The 17,368-nt window shown below is 39.2% G+C and overlaps 1 protein-coding gene across 4 annotated transcripts in view; it reads right to left on the bottom strand.

Moving 5' to 3' along the window:
* LOC145978923 (CCAAT/enhancer-binding protein zeta-like) overlaps positions 1–17,368 on the bottom strand; it is a 68,193-nt gene that overhangs the window by 23,584 nt on the left and 27,241 nt on the right. For 3 of the 4 annotated variants that reach the window (XM_083111907.1, XM_083111906.1, XM_083111909.1), the window contains exons 8-11: positions 11,946–12,148; positions 9,455–9,602; positions 8,375–8,530; positions 4,491–4,975 (exon numbers count right to left, since the gene is read on the bottom strand). In XM_083111907.1, coding sequence (XP_082968033.1) covers positions 4,491–4,975; positions 8,375–8,530; positions 9,455–9,602; positions 11,946–12,148 — 992 coding nt within the window. The remainder of the gene's footprint in view (positions 1–4,490; positions 4,976–8,374; positions 8,531–9,454; positions 9,603–11,945; positions 12,149–17,368) is intronic. The other variant, XM_083111908.1, reaches the window with a different exon arrangement.

The following is a 17,368-nucleotide window of genomic DNA, read 5'->3' as shown; positions in this document are numbered from 1 at the left end:
GTCCTCAACGATAATACCTGCAGTGGTTGGAATTTCGACCATGTTCTTAATATGATTTTATGCATATCTGTCTACTTTCAGTGTGCAATTACTTGCAACAATTGTATTTTTTTTTTTTAGATTGTACACAATTTTTCACATTTTATTTGCAAATTTATCATATCCTGCACTTTTTTAAAACTGAATGCATAAGTATGTGTGGAATTGTATTAACACAGGGTTATCATTATGTATGCAGTACTATTTGCTGTTTGACAGAAGTACTGAGAAGACACATACACCATGGGTCAAAAGTCATGATCGGATACTATTTACACTGCAAAAACATATTACGCACAATTTTGGTTAACCATGTAGCTAGAATGGATGAGCACCGGATCCCAATATTCGAATATGACTTTTGTCCCACCCTGTAGCACTTGTACATAGAAAGTTTTCTGTGGAGGAATGATCAGGCTAATGTGCTATGAAGCAGAATATCCAGGCTTGAACACGTCTCATTCTCATTGTGTCTATTAGCACAATAGGTATAAAAAGTGCTTTGCACCACACCATAAAGGCATGTAGGGGGTGTGGGGTTAGGGCCCCACACTTTTCATCATCTCGGCTGAACTGGGGGTAATGTGATCAGCACCACACCCCTGGCTGCCTTTACTCCACAGTTTCCTCCAGGTACCCACTTTATAGGATGCTGGGTGAGTCACTTGAACAGGTTGAAAAAGTCCCGGTTCTCCCTCGCCGGGTATCGAACCTGGGTCTCTTGCATGGTAATCAGATGCCCTAACGACTGAGCTACCGTGGCTTCAACACAATAGGTAGAAATGCACCAAAAATATAACCAAAGCATAAAGAGGAAAAAAAATATTACAAATTTCTTTGGGAATTCTTTGTGAACTGTGTGACACAAGAATAAGAGAAAAATCACAAAATGAATCACAAGAAAAATACAAACATTTGAAGAACACTAGGGAACAAATTTCAACTTTTTTTCTGTATCCTGGATGAAATGAAATGTTCTTTACTAATTTCGGTGCGAGGAATTCAGAGAAAGTCTCAAAATTTGTGTATCACGTCACATTTCAGATATACAGGGTGTCCCAAAAGTCACGCAAACGAGACTTTGAACATACTTAACTTGTATAAAAAAATGAGAGAGACATGAACTTTGTATTAATTATTAACACTTATCTATATGGATACTCCTTAAACATGAAAATAATTCTCTGCATGAACGTTCAGTATTAAAAAAAGCTTGTGAGGTGTAAAAAAAAAAAAATATTGTACGAAGGAAAGAAAAACATGGATAAAAGACAGATATGGAGTCGCTTCCGATGATTTTCAGCGTGTGTTGATGGTCTCAATGGGTATTTATTGAATTGATAAAAGAATGATACATTTTTATGCATTCTATGAATAAAACCTAAAAAAAAAGTATAAGGTTCACCTTGCATATAGCACCATACCATGAAGGCACATTAGGGGATGTGGGAGTAATTCTATGCATAACAGACGATTTATGGGGTTAATCATGCCATATTCATGAAAAATATATATATATATATATATTAGGGATGGGACCAATTAATCGGTACTCTATCGGTATCGGCCGATATAGGCATTTCGGTGTATCGGTTTATCGGTAAAATTACCGATTATTTTACCGATCCGATATATCGATAAATATCTTATAATTTAGTGCAAAATTCTAACATTTTGTTGTAATTTTTATGGATAATCTCCATGCCCTTCTTTCTAAAAAGGTAAATGTCTAAATATTCAACTTCTTTTGCACTGCAGTCACCTTGAAAACACGCATTTATTAAGGAGATTAATGATCATTTCAGGTTCTTCAAGGACCATTTCTAATTTTATATCGGATCGGTAGAATATCGGTTATCGGTAAATTTTATATCGGTACTTTATCGGTATCGGCCAAAATTTCATATCGGGCCATCCCTAATATATATATATATATATATATATATATATATAAATCAAATAAGGTAAAAGGAAACACTCACCGGACAGTAGGAAAATTCAAAATTTTCGCTAATTTATAGCATCATCGGTGTGAGAAGAAACAGAAGACGGAACCGGAAGTTGGGGTCCTGCAGAGATATCCTCCACAGTGATCCCGAAACCAAAAACATATTTCCTGACAAACCCAGGGTGGTTTTCAAACGCCCCCCTAACCTCCAAAACATCCTGGTCCACAACACTCCTTCACCACACATCCAACACCCCCCTGCCCATAAATGCAACCGACCCAGGTGCAAGACCTGTCCCATCCTCATCACTTCTCACACCCTCCAGGTGCACACGGCCACTGGCAAATTTACCCTCCATCCCAAAGGGACCTGCCATGCCTCAAACCTTATCTACATCCTCACCTGCAACATCTGTGGTGATTTTTACCTGGGGGAAACATCAACGGCCCTCAACCTCCGCATCAATAACCACCGCTCCTCCACCCACAACCTGGACTTCACTGTCGCCGTCCACACCAACCACCACAACATCAGTTTCAACGACTGCTTCCGGGTAGCGATCATCCACCTCCTACCCCAACCAGCCAACACCTCTGTTCGCAAAAGATGGGAGAGGGCCTATATATCGGCCACGAGTGCAACCACTCCACCTGGCCTGAACAAGGCCACCCAGTAATGCCCAACCTTCACCCACCCTCCCGCCCTCCCTCCCAACTCATCCTACACACTCACAGTTTATGACGTGCCTGGTGACGAAACAGTGTTTTTTTCGTTCTACGCACCGCTTCTTCTTCAATGGGGACCTGGCAACTCTGCAGGACCCCAACTTCCGGTTCCGTCTTCTGTTTCTTCTCACACCGATGATGCTATAAATTAGCGAAAATTTTGAATTTTCCTACTGTCCGGTGAGTGTTTCCTTTTACCTTATTTGATTTTTACTTAGCCCTTTTGGCCCTCCTTGCTTTTATCCATTATATATATATATATATATATATATATATATATATATATATATAAATTACGAAGTGTACTGGCAACATAGGTCGCGTCAGGTCAGAGAACAATTTGTCACATGGTCTCTTGGTTCAAGCCATATCATAGACACATCAAAAGGCATTGAATGAACATCATCCAACCATTCTCTTAGTGTTACAGCACAACTACAGCACCATGCGAGGCCCATGGGCAGGGCTCGAAAAATCCCGGTTGCCTGGTCGCCATGGCAACTAAAAATGTGAGTTTGGCGACTGATCTTTTTCTGTAATATTGCAGTTTTTAAAGTTTGCATGTATGAAACTTTGAAAATTATAAGTTCAAATTGCAGTACAGCGTAAGTTAGCAAATTATTTTTTTATCAACGTTGTGAACATTCCATAGAATCAGTAACAATTTCTTACTCCTTGTCCCCGAACCCCCCATTTCCCGATTTCTCACATGATTTAGTGATGTTTTTAATACAGATGCTCAGCTTCTTAGAGATTGACTGATTTTTGATTGATTAGCTTTATTTTACTTCACTTTTTTTTTCTGCCACTTTTAGCTAATTTGCAAAGTTGTGGATGAGTGATGATATGATGAATGAACACTCACAAACATCCATGCCCAGGCCGGGATTCGAACCCGGGACCCCTGGCATCGTAGAGTGATGTGCTAACCACTCCGCCACAGTGGCCGACTCAGTTTCTTATAGTATGCACAATTGCTAGTAGGTGGTTTCCTGGCACCTAGATCTGAAGAAGATTTTTCGAGCACTGCCCATGGGTGGTCTTGACCTCCAAGCGACAACCAAAGTACAGTCGGTACACTATCTTTACAAAATCTGTGATGTTTTTACATTATAATTTTGAACTGCATAGGTCAGAAATGTAACAATGTGTTAGGATGATATACACAGCTAAGGGATTCTATCAGTTGACATAGTTTATCACAGCATAGACCACTGTGTCACTGCACAATTACGATACATAGTAATATCCTTTATTGTAGCAAACAGTGTTACAATAAACCTCACATACCAACACATGAGAGACGACTGAAGGTATACATGATGATTTTAAATGGTTTGCAGTGTTGCCAGATTACAAGAAAAGCAGAATTCAGCTGTGTATACATTACCCATAATATACATATATGACGTCACGCATATCTTGAAAATGTATGTGATGGAGAAAAATGAGTGAAAAATCCGAAATCAGCATGCCGAAATTAGTTAAGAACATATACTTGCTAACAGGATACAAAATGGCTGTTCCCTAGTGTAATATAGTAATAATATTTCAAACTAACTAACATCTGCATTTTTCTTACTTTATACCACTTTTCTGCCACAGTTTAGCTAATTGCAATGTTGAAGATGAATGATGATTACAGAATATTGATGAGAGGATATTCACAAGAAACACCTAGACCAGGGTTCAAGTCTAGAACCTTCAGTGGAAAGATCATGAGATGATCAATAGCATACTTGTCCACCGAGGTGGCTTAAAACTGATATCTACTTACGTGTACAGGTATTTTTCATCTTCAGGTATTTTTTCTTCTTTTACATTTAGATATGCACTACTATTAACTCGCAATGACCTTGCACCAGAAGCGACATAATTCTTCCTTGTAGCAAACTCAGATGTTACTTTCGACTGCTGTTTTGGGTTTTTAAATGAAAATCTATCCAAAAATCGAATCAATGTAAAATCCTTCAATGGGTCTCCAGAGTAATTCACAGGAATTTTCTGCAAAATTTTCTTTGCAAATAATGCTACTGTTGGATGGTAGTGTTGAGATAACTGTATGAGCTCCAAGTAGACTGCCCTGTCTGCTCCACAAAATAGTGGATTTCTATAGTAAGGGTCATATTTTGATTTATTTTTATGGTCTGTTCCCAAGATCTTGCAATGGTGCCATGAGGAAGTGATATTTGATTCTTTATTCAGGTTTTCCCCATTCATCTCTGACCCATGTTTAACAGACTCCAAGTCATCTTCATTCTGCTTAAAAGAGACATGAAAAAGGAATAAAATTAATTATTTATGTTCACTTCCCAGTAGAATGCATTTCAGCATTTTAAATTCAAATTTAACACTCAAATGTTGTATTGGGTATTGGGACAACCAGGCCGGATTGGAACAATTACGTGCATTCAACTTTTGAACCATATAGTGGCCCAATAAATGTTCCAGACATTCAAGTTTGTATTGATTCATGAGCCATTTGCTGTGTCATGATTATATTTATTCCTGGCATGGCCGTGATGTAATGGACAGAGGGGCACCGGTGACTCCAAACTGGTACGTATGTAACCCCTATTGTTTCATGGACGCCGGGGAGACATGAAGGCAGAACGTAGCCAGATTTTATTTACTGAATGAATCCCTTGGGGTAAACTTGTTCTTGTTCTTGCGCACATTTGTTGCTATTCAACTTCCACATTGCAAAGTTCCGACTGAAACACTTTGGAGACATGTAAGATGAAAAAATTCCAAACCATCGTTCCTTTTGTTTCGCTTTTACAACATTGTATTTTGCTTGCTGCTTCAATCAACTGACAACAATCACGCAAAACCTGTCCTCTAACGTCAACATTCCCTTATAAGATCTATTCTCACTTTTACGAATTGTCGGTGTTTCTCTTCCCGTTCCCTGCTTCACAATGCAGCAGGCGGCTGTTGGGAAGGGCTACTGCACGTTTTTGAAAATTTTAATAATCCGCAACAATAAGCGGCACGATAAACATTTATTAAAAATACAATATTTACGCAAGTATAATGCACGTGCGTGTATAATGCGCACCCTTGTTTTTGATGGGGAAAAGCAACAAAAAAAAAGTGTATCTTATATAATGCCCCGAGAAATATACTCTTTGCACACATTCCCTTCACGAGCGCTCTACCGCTCGCAAGTGGGTATGATCTACAAATAGACCCCACCACACCACACTTGAGTGAAATCCAATAGCACTTGACCTCTGTCCTCCCCTCACCCCAAGAGTGCCAATGTTACCCTGCGCCCGACAGGCGCTACCCAACTTGCCATGCTACTTTTGCCATTGTGATTTCGCTTGCTCATGGATACGCGAGAAGAGAAGATCGAATATGCTTGGATGTTATTTTAAATCGACCTCGACTTGTTTCCTTGTCCTAAGAGCTACTGACAACTCACGGGGGGGGGGGGGGGGGGGGTAGCAGTCCGAAATGACTCAGTCTTCGTCAATGTGTATAGCAGGTCGAACTATTTCATCAATAAATACACCACCCTCATCGCAGGAATGTTCCAAAATACAGATGCGTGGCGCCTGGAAGTCTCGTCCATCTGTCCAGCTCTGATCTAGAGTTCAGCAGGTTCGCGTGAGTGAACAATTCTCAGCCTTGTAATCGACAACTTCCGGTAACCGCTTTCATTCAAAACTTGTTCTTTGTTCCCTGTAGCACTTCATAAAAAAGCGAAATTGTTAGAGAAAATCTAAGCCACGTAAGCCAACTAAAGATCGTGAAACCACTTATTTTTGTCATCCAGGTTTCCGTGCATCATGACTCCCGTTTCCCACTTCATACGTTTTCATAACTGTGCCGATGTCATAATGTTTGCCACAAAAGTGTTCCCTTGGCTGAGTGCCTTCTCCCTCTCTTCCAGTCAGCAAACCAGGGTGGGGGGGTGGGGGTTGCAGATTGTTTCAGCCATGATTTTCTTGCTCGTGTGTGCATACGGACTGATTATAGGCGAGGTTGGAAGTGGACCCCTCTTCAGGGTGGCTACAAACAAGCAGAAATTAAATTCCCTGACTTTTCCAGGATAAAATTTATATTTTTCCCTGTCAATTACAAATTAAACTAAATCGATGATTTTGCAAATGGAAATAATAAACTCATACAGATCCAGTTATAGATTTGTTAAGTACCAATATTATCTTCCATGAAATTGAAACATTCGAAATCAGGTGAGTTTATTAACATCATTGAAAAATGGCCTACTTATAGTGAATCATTTTTGTACACTTTTCCCGAACAGTATCATAGTGAAAAAAAATTTGCGATTCGAGTTTCAAAACTAGAGATATTGACACTTGAATTTTGAATAACATTAGTTATGTCAGGTTTAGTGTTGTTTTTGTCTTTGCTTCTCTCCTGGCTTTTTCTTACGAAATCACAATAAAATATTGCTGCAAGAATTGGACATTTCTTGGAAAAACTTCTTGGTAAAAGGAGTACAGAAATCAATGATCGATCATAAGTTAACTTTCGTCTTTCGGAACACATATTGAAAAAATATTGTATGTAATATCTCCCATCATGTACTAGGTTTTATTATAACAAATACAAAATACATTTAACAATATAGAGGCATTAATTATATTATTTAATCATTAAATATTAATAATTAAATGTTAATAGTTTCTTTAGAAGCATACAGAAATATGCCTGTATAATATGGGATCCTTTTTACTAGTGCTGTATATTCCAAAAAGTTCTTACGTTAATTATACTGTATTATTAAACTTCTAAAAAAATATTCATACAGATACTACATATAAAATTGCTAGAAAAAATACTAGAAGAGAAATCCACGAGCAAATTTTATTACAAAATTATCAATGGATCAACGGAAAAGCAGGAAATTTTAAATTTATTGAAATTCAATGTGAACAAAAATAGGTTACGCACTTACACAAAAATAGGTTTGTTTTTCACTTGTTTCGCTTTTGCAGTAAATTGTACATTAGTCACATCAATTGGTAAAGGTATTGTAATATATAAAAGACGGTGTGAAACTGTGTAATTGATTTTTATTCTGTATAAGTACAGGGGGGGGGGGGGCACTGTTTTGCTTATTGTACCCCTTGTTCACGAATCCTGAAACCGCCAGTGCAGAGGGGGATCCAAATGCAGGAAAACTATTGGCCGGTATCAGTAAATAAAATCGAACCAATACATTCTGATAGCAATACCACTGGTATCAGCTGATACCAATACATGGAAATTTATTGGAAAAAACTGAGTGTAAAAAATCTAGTGTAAAAGACTAGTGCAAAAACAGATAATCTGGCCCGGATGACAGCACATGAAATTAATTTTAATACTGACATGTCTCCACATTAGAAATAATATTCTGTACACTAAAAGTTTGCAACTTTAAATATAAGTTAAACTATTTTACAATAAATTCAGGTATATTAAATTGTGCCAACAAAACTATTATACTTTTCCAACTATTATATTATTACAGTGTATCCTTGATTTTACGTTTTTCAGGAGACCAAGCTGAAAAAACTTAAATGCAGGAAAAATCCATGTTCTTTTAAAAAATTCTACTACATTGGGACCATCAAGATTGAATGTATGATGTAGGAGAATGTAAAATCAGGGTTCCATTGTATACTATTAGTACTATTATACCTCATGAACTTCCACATCTTCATAATGTTCCTCCCCTTCCTCGTCAGAAAAATCAGCCTCTTTTGTCACAGTAAGAAGATCTTTTCTCTCAGTTAGCAACTGTGAAATAATTACTAACATCCCACAAATCATAGGTACTTGCTGATAATTAGATACCTGCAAAAAACACACATACAAATGAAACAAAATTTACAGATATTATTATTACTACAGGCTTTTAAATTTGATTGGTACACTCTATGTTATGTCAGTACTCTACATTAAAAAGTTTAATGTTGCTACATCCCTAATCGAAACATGCGTGAACTTTTGACTTAAAAGAGCAGCCTTACTTGAGAACTCTATTATGAGTTTATGAAAGCATGGATTTTAGAGTATCCCCAAGTAGCCAAATGGTTAATACTCTTGCCTTCAGTTGGGACCCAGGTTCAATACCTGGTGTGAGATCCAAAATTTCAGTGTTGATCCAAAATCATGAGGACAATTGAGAGACTTCTTGATAAGAAATAGGAGGCTCCGGTCTAGAAAGCCAGAAAAAAAGTGGCAATGGGACTTGATGTGCCAACCACAATTCAGCCAGCAAAAACCCACTTGGCTGCTACACCACAGAGTTCAGGATTTTTCCAGGTTCAAGGATATGCACATAAAAAAACAAAAAGCAGGAAAGCACAAGGGAAAGGGTGATCTCTAATGGATAATGGAATGTAAGGAATAACTACACAATTGCTTTCTGAGAGTATAATGTATCAAAAAGAATTCTAACAATAGAAAATCTAGGGATCCCAGTGTACATCCCTGTGGAGGCATATTGAACAGTGGTTCAGATCCCGCTGGACTAGACTATACGTCCAGTTTCAGTCACCATTAGCATACCTGGACATAAAGTTGACTTTAAAAACAAAAAAAAAATTAAAAAAATAGTGTGGAAATAGTAAATAGTGCATCAATATAATCACACAGCACAGTTTATCTGCAAATTTGCAGATAATATGGTTTTGCTAACAGAAAAGCAATGAAATTCCCACATAAAGTAAACAATAATAAGCTGTTGCACATTAAATGATGTAAACAAATACTTACTTGTAGCAACCTTTTGATGAAGGCTTTAACTCTATTTATTTCGGTGTCATTCTTCAAAGATTTGTAAATTAAATTTAAAAAGATAGCTTGATGAAAAGTCACTCCAAGCTGAACATCCATCAGCTTTTTGTACAATGCTCTGTAGTACCTGGAGAAATAAGAAACCATGCTTCAACACTGAATTTAATTTCTCTAGGTGGTGGGCTTATATATTCTATTTCTAATTGAATCATGAGCTCCTAGATACTGACAAAATGTTGAGAAAAGCATAATAGTTACTGTCCTCTCCACTACATTAAGATGGAAAAAGTTCACCTGGCAATAAAAAAAAAACAAAGAATTTTATTTCCTAAACAGTATACAAGATATGGTTACATAGAACGATTATTATTTTTATGTATACGGATAAAAGTAGTCAAGCTACTTTCGGAGGTATGTGCTTATGCCCTGGTACCTGAAAATTAACCCAGGGCGTCAGTTCCGTGAATTTTTTACGGATTCCCCCGCTTTTCTTTGATTCATCCTTGATTTCCATTATTTTTTTAATTACAATAATTCACTGTGACATTGGCAAGAATGTCCCAGTGTGAAGAACCAAATTTGTTCGGTTTTCCTGAACAAAGTTGGTTTCACATCATTCTACAAGGTAAGAAGATTAAGATAAAGGTTAGAAATAGTAGGAAGTAAATAAGTGTTAGTGTTTAACATTAATATTATTTATGATCACAGATACGAAATTACATAAGTGTGTAATTGGGTGGGTAATGTTTTCTTAGGATAAGTTTTATTGTGTGTCGTGTGCATTAGTGTTGATGGATGAGATGAGGAATGGACATTAACACGATTCTATGAATGTTAAGCAGGGTCTATGTTCTAGTATGTTATGTTTGAGATAGTGAGAGTATTATTGGCTTTGAGATGTACGTATTAATAGTAGGAAGAGATATAAAAGAACGAGTGGTACCTGATGCAAGGAGACTTGCGGGAGACCAGCAAGAGTTGGTCGGACTGGGATGAACATCGGTACGACGGTTGGTACCCGGGACATCATCAGGAAGGGAAGAAGTAGGGAGGGATTTCCTGGGAAGTATCGGGTACATTAGTACGTTCGGTAGTGGAAATATAGAGAATTGTCAAGAATCAGTGAGAGAAGTTTGCAGTGTGTTTAGTAACGAGAATAAAGAAGGGGGTGTAAGATTACAATTTAAGAAAGAAACGAAAAAGAAGAATCTTGGTTAAATTCGGTTGGTTCCTAGGTCGAGTCCTTGCAGTGTTATCCTTTGCCTTTCTCCGGGGAGATGTAACCTTTTTTCGTTTTGGCGTATCACTGTCTTCTGTATTAGTGTCTCCTTCTTGATGTTCCTGTGGGAGGTTCTGCTTCATTATCCTCTTGGTGATCTTAGTCCTAAGGAGGGATGTCCTGTTGTTGAGTTTGTCGAAGGTGGATTCTTTGTGATCTTCTGGGGGGTATATTACATTCCGGAGGTAGGGGTTGAATGGGGAGGTGAGTGATGCCGGATTTGAAGAGGGAATGTTCCTCTTTCGACACCAGGTTTGTTAAGTCGTTTAGTGACGTAAAGTGCTCGGGATTTCTTATTAACTGGTACGTGTTGAAGTTTGGTAGCTTTTGTCTTAAATCTTCGATTTGTTTGTTTGATGTCTGGCAAAAGAAGGCTTTATGTTCCGGTGTGTCCGTCTCGGTTTTACATTTCAGGCATTTATCAGTCTGTCTGAGGTTGTGCTTATATAGGTGTTGACCGTAGGGACCGTGTCCCGTTAGGAAATGTATGAGACCTCTCGTGGGATGCACCAAATACAAATTTTAAACAGATGAAATTATTATGTGACAATCTTATTTTTTGGGGATATACAGGGTGGCTACTTGTATGGCCAAGATACAATTCAGGTATAATTCCAGGATTTTACAGTGAATATTTCAAAAACTCAAGCTTGAAAATTGTAACAACTAAAAGTTGTTCAAAATATTGATTAATATTAGTGGATGAGTATTTCACTTCATCAATTTACCAGTTTTACTTCAAAATATTCAAGAATTACATAAGAATATGACAATGGTTGTTAAATAATCAGAAAATATAGTTTTAAGCACAATATTGGTGCAAAATAAACGGAAACTTTGATTTTTTTCTAACTTCCAGGAAAATTGGTGCATCTACCACCAAAGACCAAATGGCAGAATAGTATCAGCCAGTAACAGCTCAGCCTTGAAATCTAGAATTAGCCAATTACAACAAAGATGACCAAGTAATACAAAACTGTACAATAAGTGAACCGTAAACTGCAATCATCCTCCACAGACAAGGCCTTAAAGAATTAATAATAGAAATGATCAATGAAGCTAGATGAAGGGGGGGGGGGGGAAGAGTGCTAAATTCTGAAATTTTGATAATTTATTTACCCTAGCTTCTTCAGTAAATGTTGGTGTGCTGTTTTAGAGTTCAAAATTATGAACTCAAAATGCATTACCTACCTGTCTGTAGCCGTGCTGTCACCTTGTGTCACTTGAAATAGGAGAGAGAGTGCCTGAATGCTGATGTTGAATGTGCTGATGTTTGCAATTTGATACAGGGCTTCTATATGGTCTGCTACTTTTTCTACTTGCAGCTGAGAGTAAGGAAATGCTCGTTTCACACCTGTTAAAATGGCACCCATGAATTTGGATTCCACTTCACCCTAAAAGATATAAGATGCAAATTAATGGTTATTACTTTGGGTGAAATATGTGGTAAAATATGCTAGACTGGATAACTTTTATGAAAAATGAATGGATAAATTACCTTATTTATACAAAAACTTGTGTTTCAGGATGGTAAGTGCCTATATAGAAAAATAGCTTAAGGTATGTACTTTCAGCAGGGTTGGCAATTTTTTTTAAATAAACAAAACAAACTTTATTTATTTTGAACATGTTTTAAACACTGTTTTGATCAAGAATAAAAAAATGTTTTAAACAAATAGAACATTTAAAATATAATGCCAAAAAAGACTTGGAATCTGTTAATCATCCAAGGAAGGACTGTATATGTGTTTAGTTATAAAGTAAATTCTTAACTAACTTAAAATACCTTTTTATGTTACTCTTAAATCTTGCATGTAAGCAGTTCTAGAAGGTTCAAGAATCAACTAATCCAGTTGCTAGGCCCCAAGCTATCCACATGGTAGCTACTCTGGCTTCCAAAATATGACATTTAATCATGAATGCAACTAAATAATAACATTAACAACTATGTGCAGTATAAATACAGAGAAACTAGTACTCACCGCAAAACTGTTTTTTTTCCCTTCTCCCTAGTTTCTCTGTATTTATCTACCACACCTCTCATTTCCTTAATATGAATATTTGCAGTATGTTAATTGCAGAACAAAAGTGTGTCATCCACATACTACTCAATTTTTAAAATGTTTTAAACACTTGCAAAAAACACACAGGTACTCATTACAATGTTTCTTTGTTAACTAAATATACATTTTTAGCCACTGAACAGATTTCTGTGCATAATAAACAAAACGACACAGACTGAATGAGAAGAAAAAAGTTACAAAACATGCAAATAACCATAGGCTATCAAATACCAAAATGTGTTTTAAACAAACATAAAAATAACAAAGTCGTGCATTTTAAATATTAAAACAAGTTGTTTTAAACATGCCAACCCTGACTTTCACAATAAAAAGGCCTTGTTAAACAAACTTCTTATATTCTTTTTTTTTAATTACCAAATGGGAACTGCTTTCAGAATATGCTTCTATTTACTTTCGATGGAATCGGAGGCAACATCTCTCATTATTCACTATTCATGTCCTTCCCCTGTGAAGGCTGCTACTTGCCCTTATAACCAACCAAAGGTTGGGTATACATCCCCAATACATACAGGCAGCACTCCACTCCACTCCAACCAAAGTACAAGGCCAATTCAATTCAGGTAAAATTAATAGGAATAGACATTCCCAGATATGTTAAGATTAACAGAAATTAGGCCTAATTAGTAAAAGTATGATAAAACATCAAAATATTAAGTAATTAATAAGCCCCAGACCAAAATTCATTGGTTATCAAAGAAACAACCTTTTGTTGATAGGAGAATTCAGAGAGCACATGTTACTTTTCATGCAAATTTTTTATTAATACAGATATTTTCAGGATAATATTTGTGCAAGCACAAATTAACTTGCTTTCCCTGAAAATAACTCCAAGTCACACTTATATGTGCAAACAAACCACAAAAACATCAAAAAATCGATGTTTTTGGACAAAAGACAATCGGTCTCACAGCACCAGAGCCATCTGGTGAGAGTCAGTGGAACTAGCCCTGACTAGACTGCCATCTATTGGGCTTCTCAAGGTACTTGATGAAGGCAAGTAACCCAAGGTGCTGTGGACCAATCAGATGGCCTCATGGGCGTGGCTACCAGACAATGAGTCTGTGATAGCTTTTAACATGTGAGGAAGCCATCTTGATCTCACTTCTTGCTAACAGTTGGTACAGTTAACATCGCTCCAAGTTTTGGGCCAGAGTAGGCCAGTGGAGAGAGGACAATGGAGTCACCAGTGTGTGAAATATCCAATAAGGGCTTAGGAATAGTCCTGTAGGGTATAATATGAACGAATTACAGCACTGGAAGTGTCTTAAAGTGCATGGAACCAATATCCATGAAAATTCTGAAATTCTCAAAAGCACATGGTGAGGACAATGAGCCTCCAGGAAACCATGATGCTTTGTATCCAAAGACATCCATAATTAATCGGCACATCCTTTGTGATATAGCTCCCTGAAACCGTTCATTTGCAAGACAATACCCATATGTCTTAAGATACCGCTATATTTTTAGTGCAGACCCACAAAAAATCTCCCCATTTATAGTTGGAGTGACAAGTGTGCAACAAGGCCCAGGTGTGGTAAGGTGAATGCAGAATATGTAAGTACAGTGTTTTTATTACCCATTTTGTTGGTTCCAATTGTAAAAACAATCTTATAAGTTTGTGCAGTGCTTGTATATAGTTAAATGTATTAGTACCCCGAATATTAAATGTGTCTTTCCAACATCTTGATTTATCAATTCATATTTGGGCGGGTAAGTCCGGGAAGCGTACCTCTCGCTCCGGAATAACTAGGCTGAAAGTCCCTATGATACACCAGCAATCATTCCTCGGAATGGATGCTGGTCTACTGGGGACATCCTCCATGTTAATGGTCACTGGAGGACAGCATAGAGCTGCATGGGGATGGGTGCGTCCAGGTTGCACAGCAGAGTAGTTTCATAGGTTCAATCAAGCCCAAAGTGGGTGAGTAGGTTAGGTTAGCCTATCCTATTGTTCGGCAACATAACCTGGAGGCACGTATCCCTGGACCAGCCGCGTAGACAAAGCCATTCAACTCCCGAATCCATCGTCTGTCTTTATGTCTTTGTCTTTTGTCTCTTGCGCGGATCGCAAGATTATGAGACTCAATACCGGCACCCCCCAAATATGAATACCAGATCAAGGTCGTTGGAACGGCCAGCAGGTCGTGGGTTCCCACCCAACGGTAGTGCAAGTACCAGTAGTAACCCCCAACTTGACCTCATTGTGGCAATGCTCCAGGAGCAAGCGAAAGTCTCTGAAAATGTTAGTCAGAAACTTGAGGCGAAAATTGATGTTCAGGGGAGGGAATTTGCCAAGGCATCGGCTGAAGTAAATAAGAAACTTGAAGCCGTAAGGACGGAATTCCAGGCCAGACTGGACTCCATCCACAATGCCACCACGAAGACCTCAGAATTGTTAACTAAACAAGTAGCGACCAACACCAATAGAATTAACCAAATAGAGGTCCAATGTAATGACCTAGAGTTAAGATTAGGTAGGGATTTTACACAAGTGTCAGGCCAGATTTCGCAACTGAGGGAACTCGTTGGCGAAGTGCAAGGCGGTGACAATCAGACCACCACAGCTCAGATTCTAGGGAGGTTGGATGCCCTAGAAAACATATGCAGAGAGCTCACTTGCAGTGACCACATGGTCACGATCGAGAACAGGGTTCTCGAGCAAGTGAGGAAGGAAATGCCGAACTGTCAGGCGGAAGGCCGCAGCTCGCATGTATGCATTTCCGAGGGCCAAGTCACTGAGCAGCGCACCTCCTCACAACAAAGGGTTGGTGAGGAGCAGCTGCCAGCAGAACAAAGGTCTGACGATGCAAGCCTGATGAGGATTCTTGCTTGCCTGGAAGGGATGGAGAGACGAATAACTCAGTCCGCCCTTCCACTTACGTCAGCCACCATGCCCGTCTCACCTGCACGGAATGTGTCTGTCTACCATGCCTTGCACAAAACCAAACGAAGACCTAAGGGTTACGAAAGCTCTGACCAGAGTAGTGGCTATGTGTCTCCCCCTAACAAGTACCACCCACTTGGTAACTCCCCGGAATCCAATTCCGAAAGCTCGGATGCCGAAGTCCGCAGCCAGAGGAAGAGGAAGAATCGGAGGAGGAACAAGAGCAAACCTAGGGTTAGGTTTGCTGATCTCAAACAGCTCCCAACCTTTAACGGGCAGGGGAACAGGCTGGCCTCAGATTTCGTGCAGGAGTTTGAGAGAGATCTCACTCTCCTGGAGGTAGATTTGGCGGATGCCCTCCAAATAATCTCGTTCTGTCTACGGGACGAGGCAGGGCAGTGGTACGAGAGGAACGAACGAAAGTTCAAGTCCTACTCGGATTTCAAAAGGCAGTTCCTCTCATATTTCCAAGGGGATGGGTGGAGAGCTTCTTCCCTTGCGAAGGCTCTCAACGAAAGGTATAACCCATCCCAGCACAGATCAGTGCACAAATATTTCTGGCGCCAAGTCAAAATGATTAGGCTTGCGTTGCCAGAAATCGCCGACAACCAGGTTTTCACCCACGTTGTGCAACAGCTGCCGCGCAGCTTGAAGGACCAGTTAATCCTGGCTCCCTTCGTCTCTCTTCAGGAGGTGGCCAACTCCATACTTCGGTATGAGAGTGTGCAAGTGCCACAATATCCTGAGAGGGAAGTTGCAAGGCCAGCACGACCCAATTACGGGAAAACTACGACTCGCATTAACCGGACCTATGTGAGTCGTGGTCAGGGTGAAGCGAGCGGTTCATCCAAAAAGGAGGACGCTCACATGTGCAAATCTGCGAGGGGCTCCCGGCCTAAGGAGTACCCAAACAGAACCAAGGTAGACCGGAGAAAGGGTGGAACATCCCAGCGTAAGAGTTCCGCCAGCTCACACGGGTCTTCCGAGCATCTCGCTGAGGTGCATCCAAATGTGCACAACCAGGGAAACTAGGTAGGCAACGTCCTGACGTGGGGAAGGGCGATGCCAAACCTAAACCTGTCCCACAATGTTCAGATTCATGCAAGCACACTCCACTGATAAATCAATATCAGGCAGTGGGTGATTCAATGTTGTCACGTCTTGCGCAAAGAAAATTCGGGTATCCTGTCCAAAGAGACAGTGATGGTAATTACCACATCGGACTTTGCATATCTGGACAAACCTCAGCGCAGTTGCTCAGTGCTTTGAGAAGGGAAAAGTGTGTACATAAAAATGTGTTATTAATGGTATCCACAAATGATATGCTCCGAGGGAAGGACACCAACCAGGTGTTCCGAAACCTCCAGGATATCATTTACACCCTAAAGAGGAAAGGTGCTCAGAAGGTCATTGTTCTGACTCCTCCACCAGTTCCCAGGTTAGCCAATGAGAACCGACACAGGTTCTGGGCCATGTATGACTCACTAATTGCAAAAATATTATCCCTTGATGATAATAGCAATGTAAGGGTTCTGGATTCCTCATCGAAATTTGTGCACAAGGGCCAAGAAATGAACATGTCGCTGTTCGAAGAAACCATGGGTTACGGTCAAAACATGAGACCCGACCTGGTTCACTTCAGCCCA

Source organism: Lepisma saccharinum, chromosome 25 (assembly GCF_977018435.1).
Source record: "Lepisma saccharinum chromosome 25, izLepSacc3.1, whole genome shotgun sequence".
NCBI classification, from domain to species: Eukaryota; Metazoa; Arthropoda; class Insecta; order Zygentoma; family Lepismatidae; genus Lepisma; species Lepisma saccharinum.
This window is presented reverse-complemented; position numbering and strand designations above follow the sequence as displayed.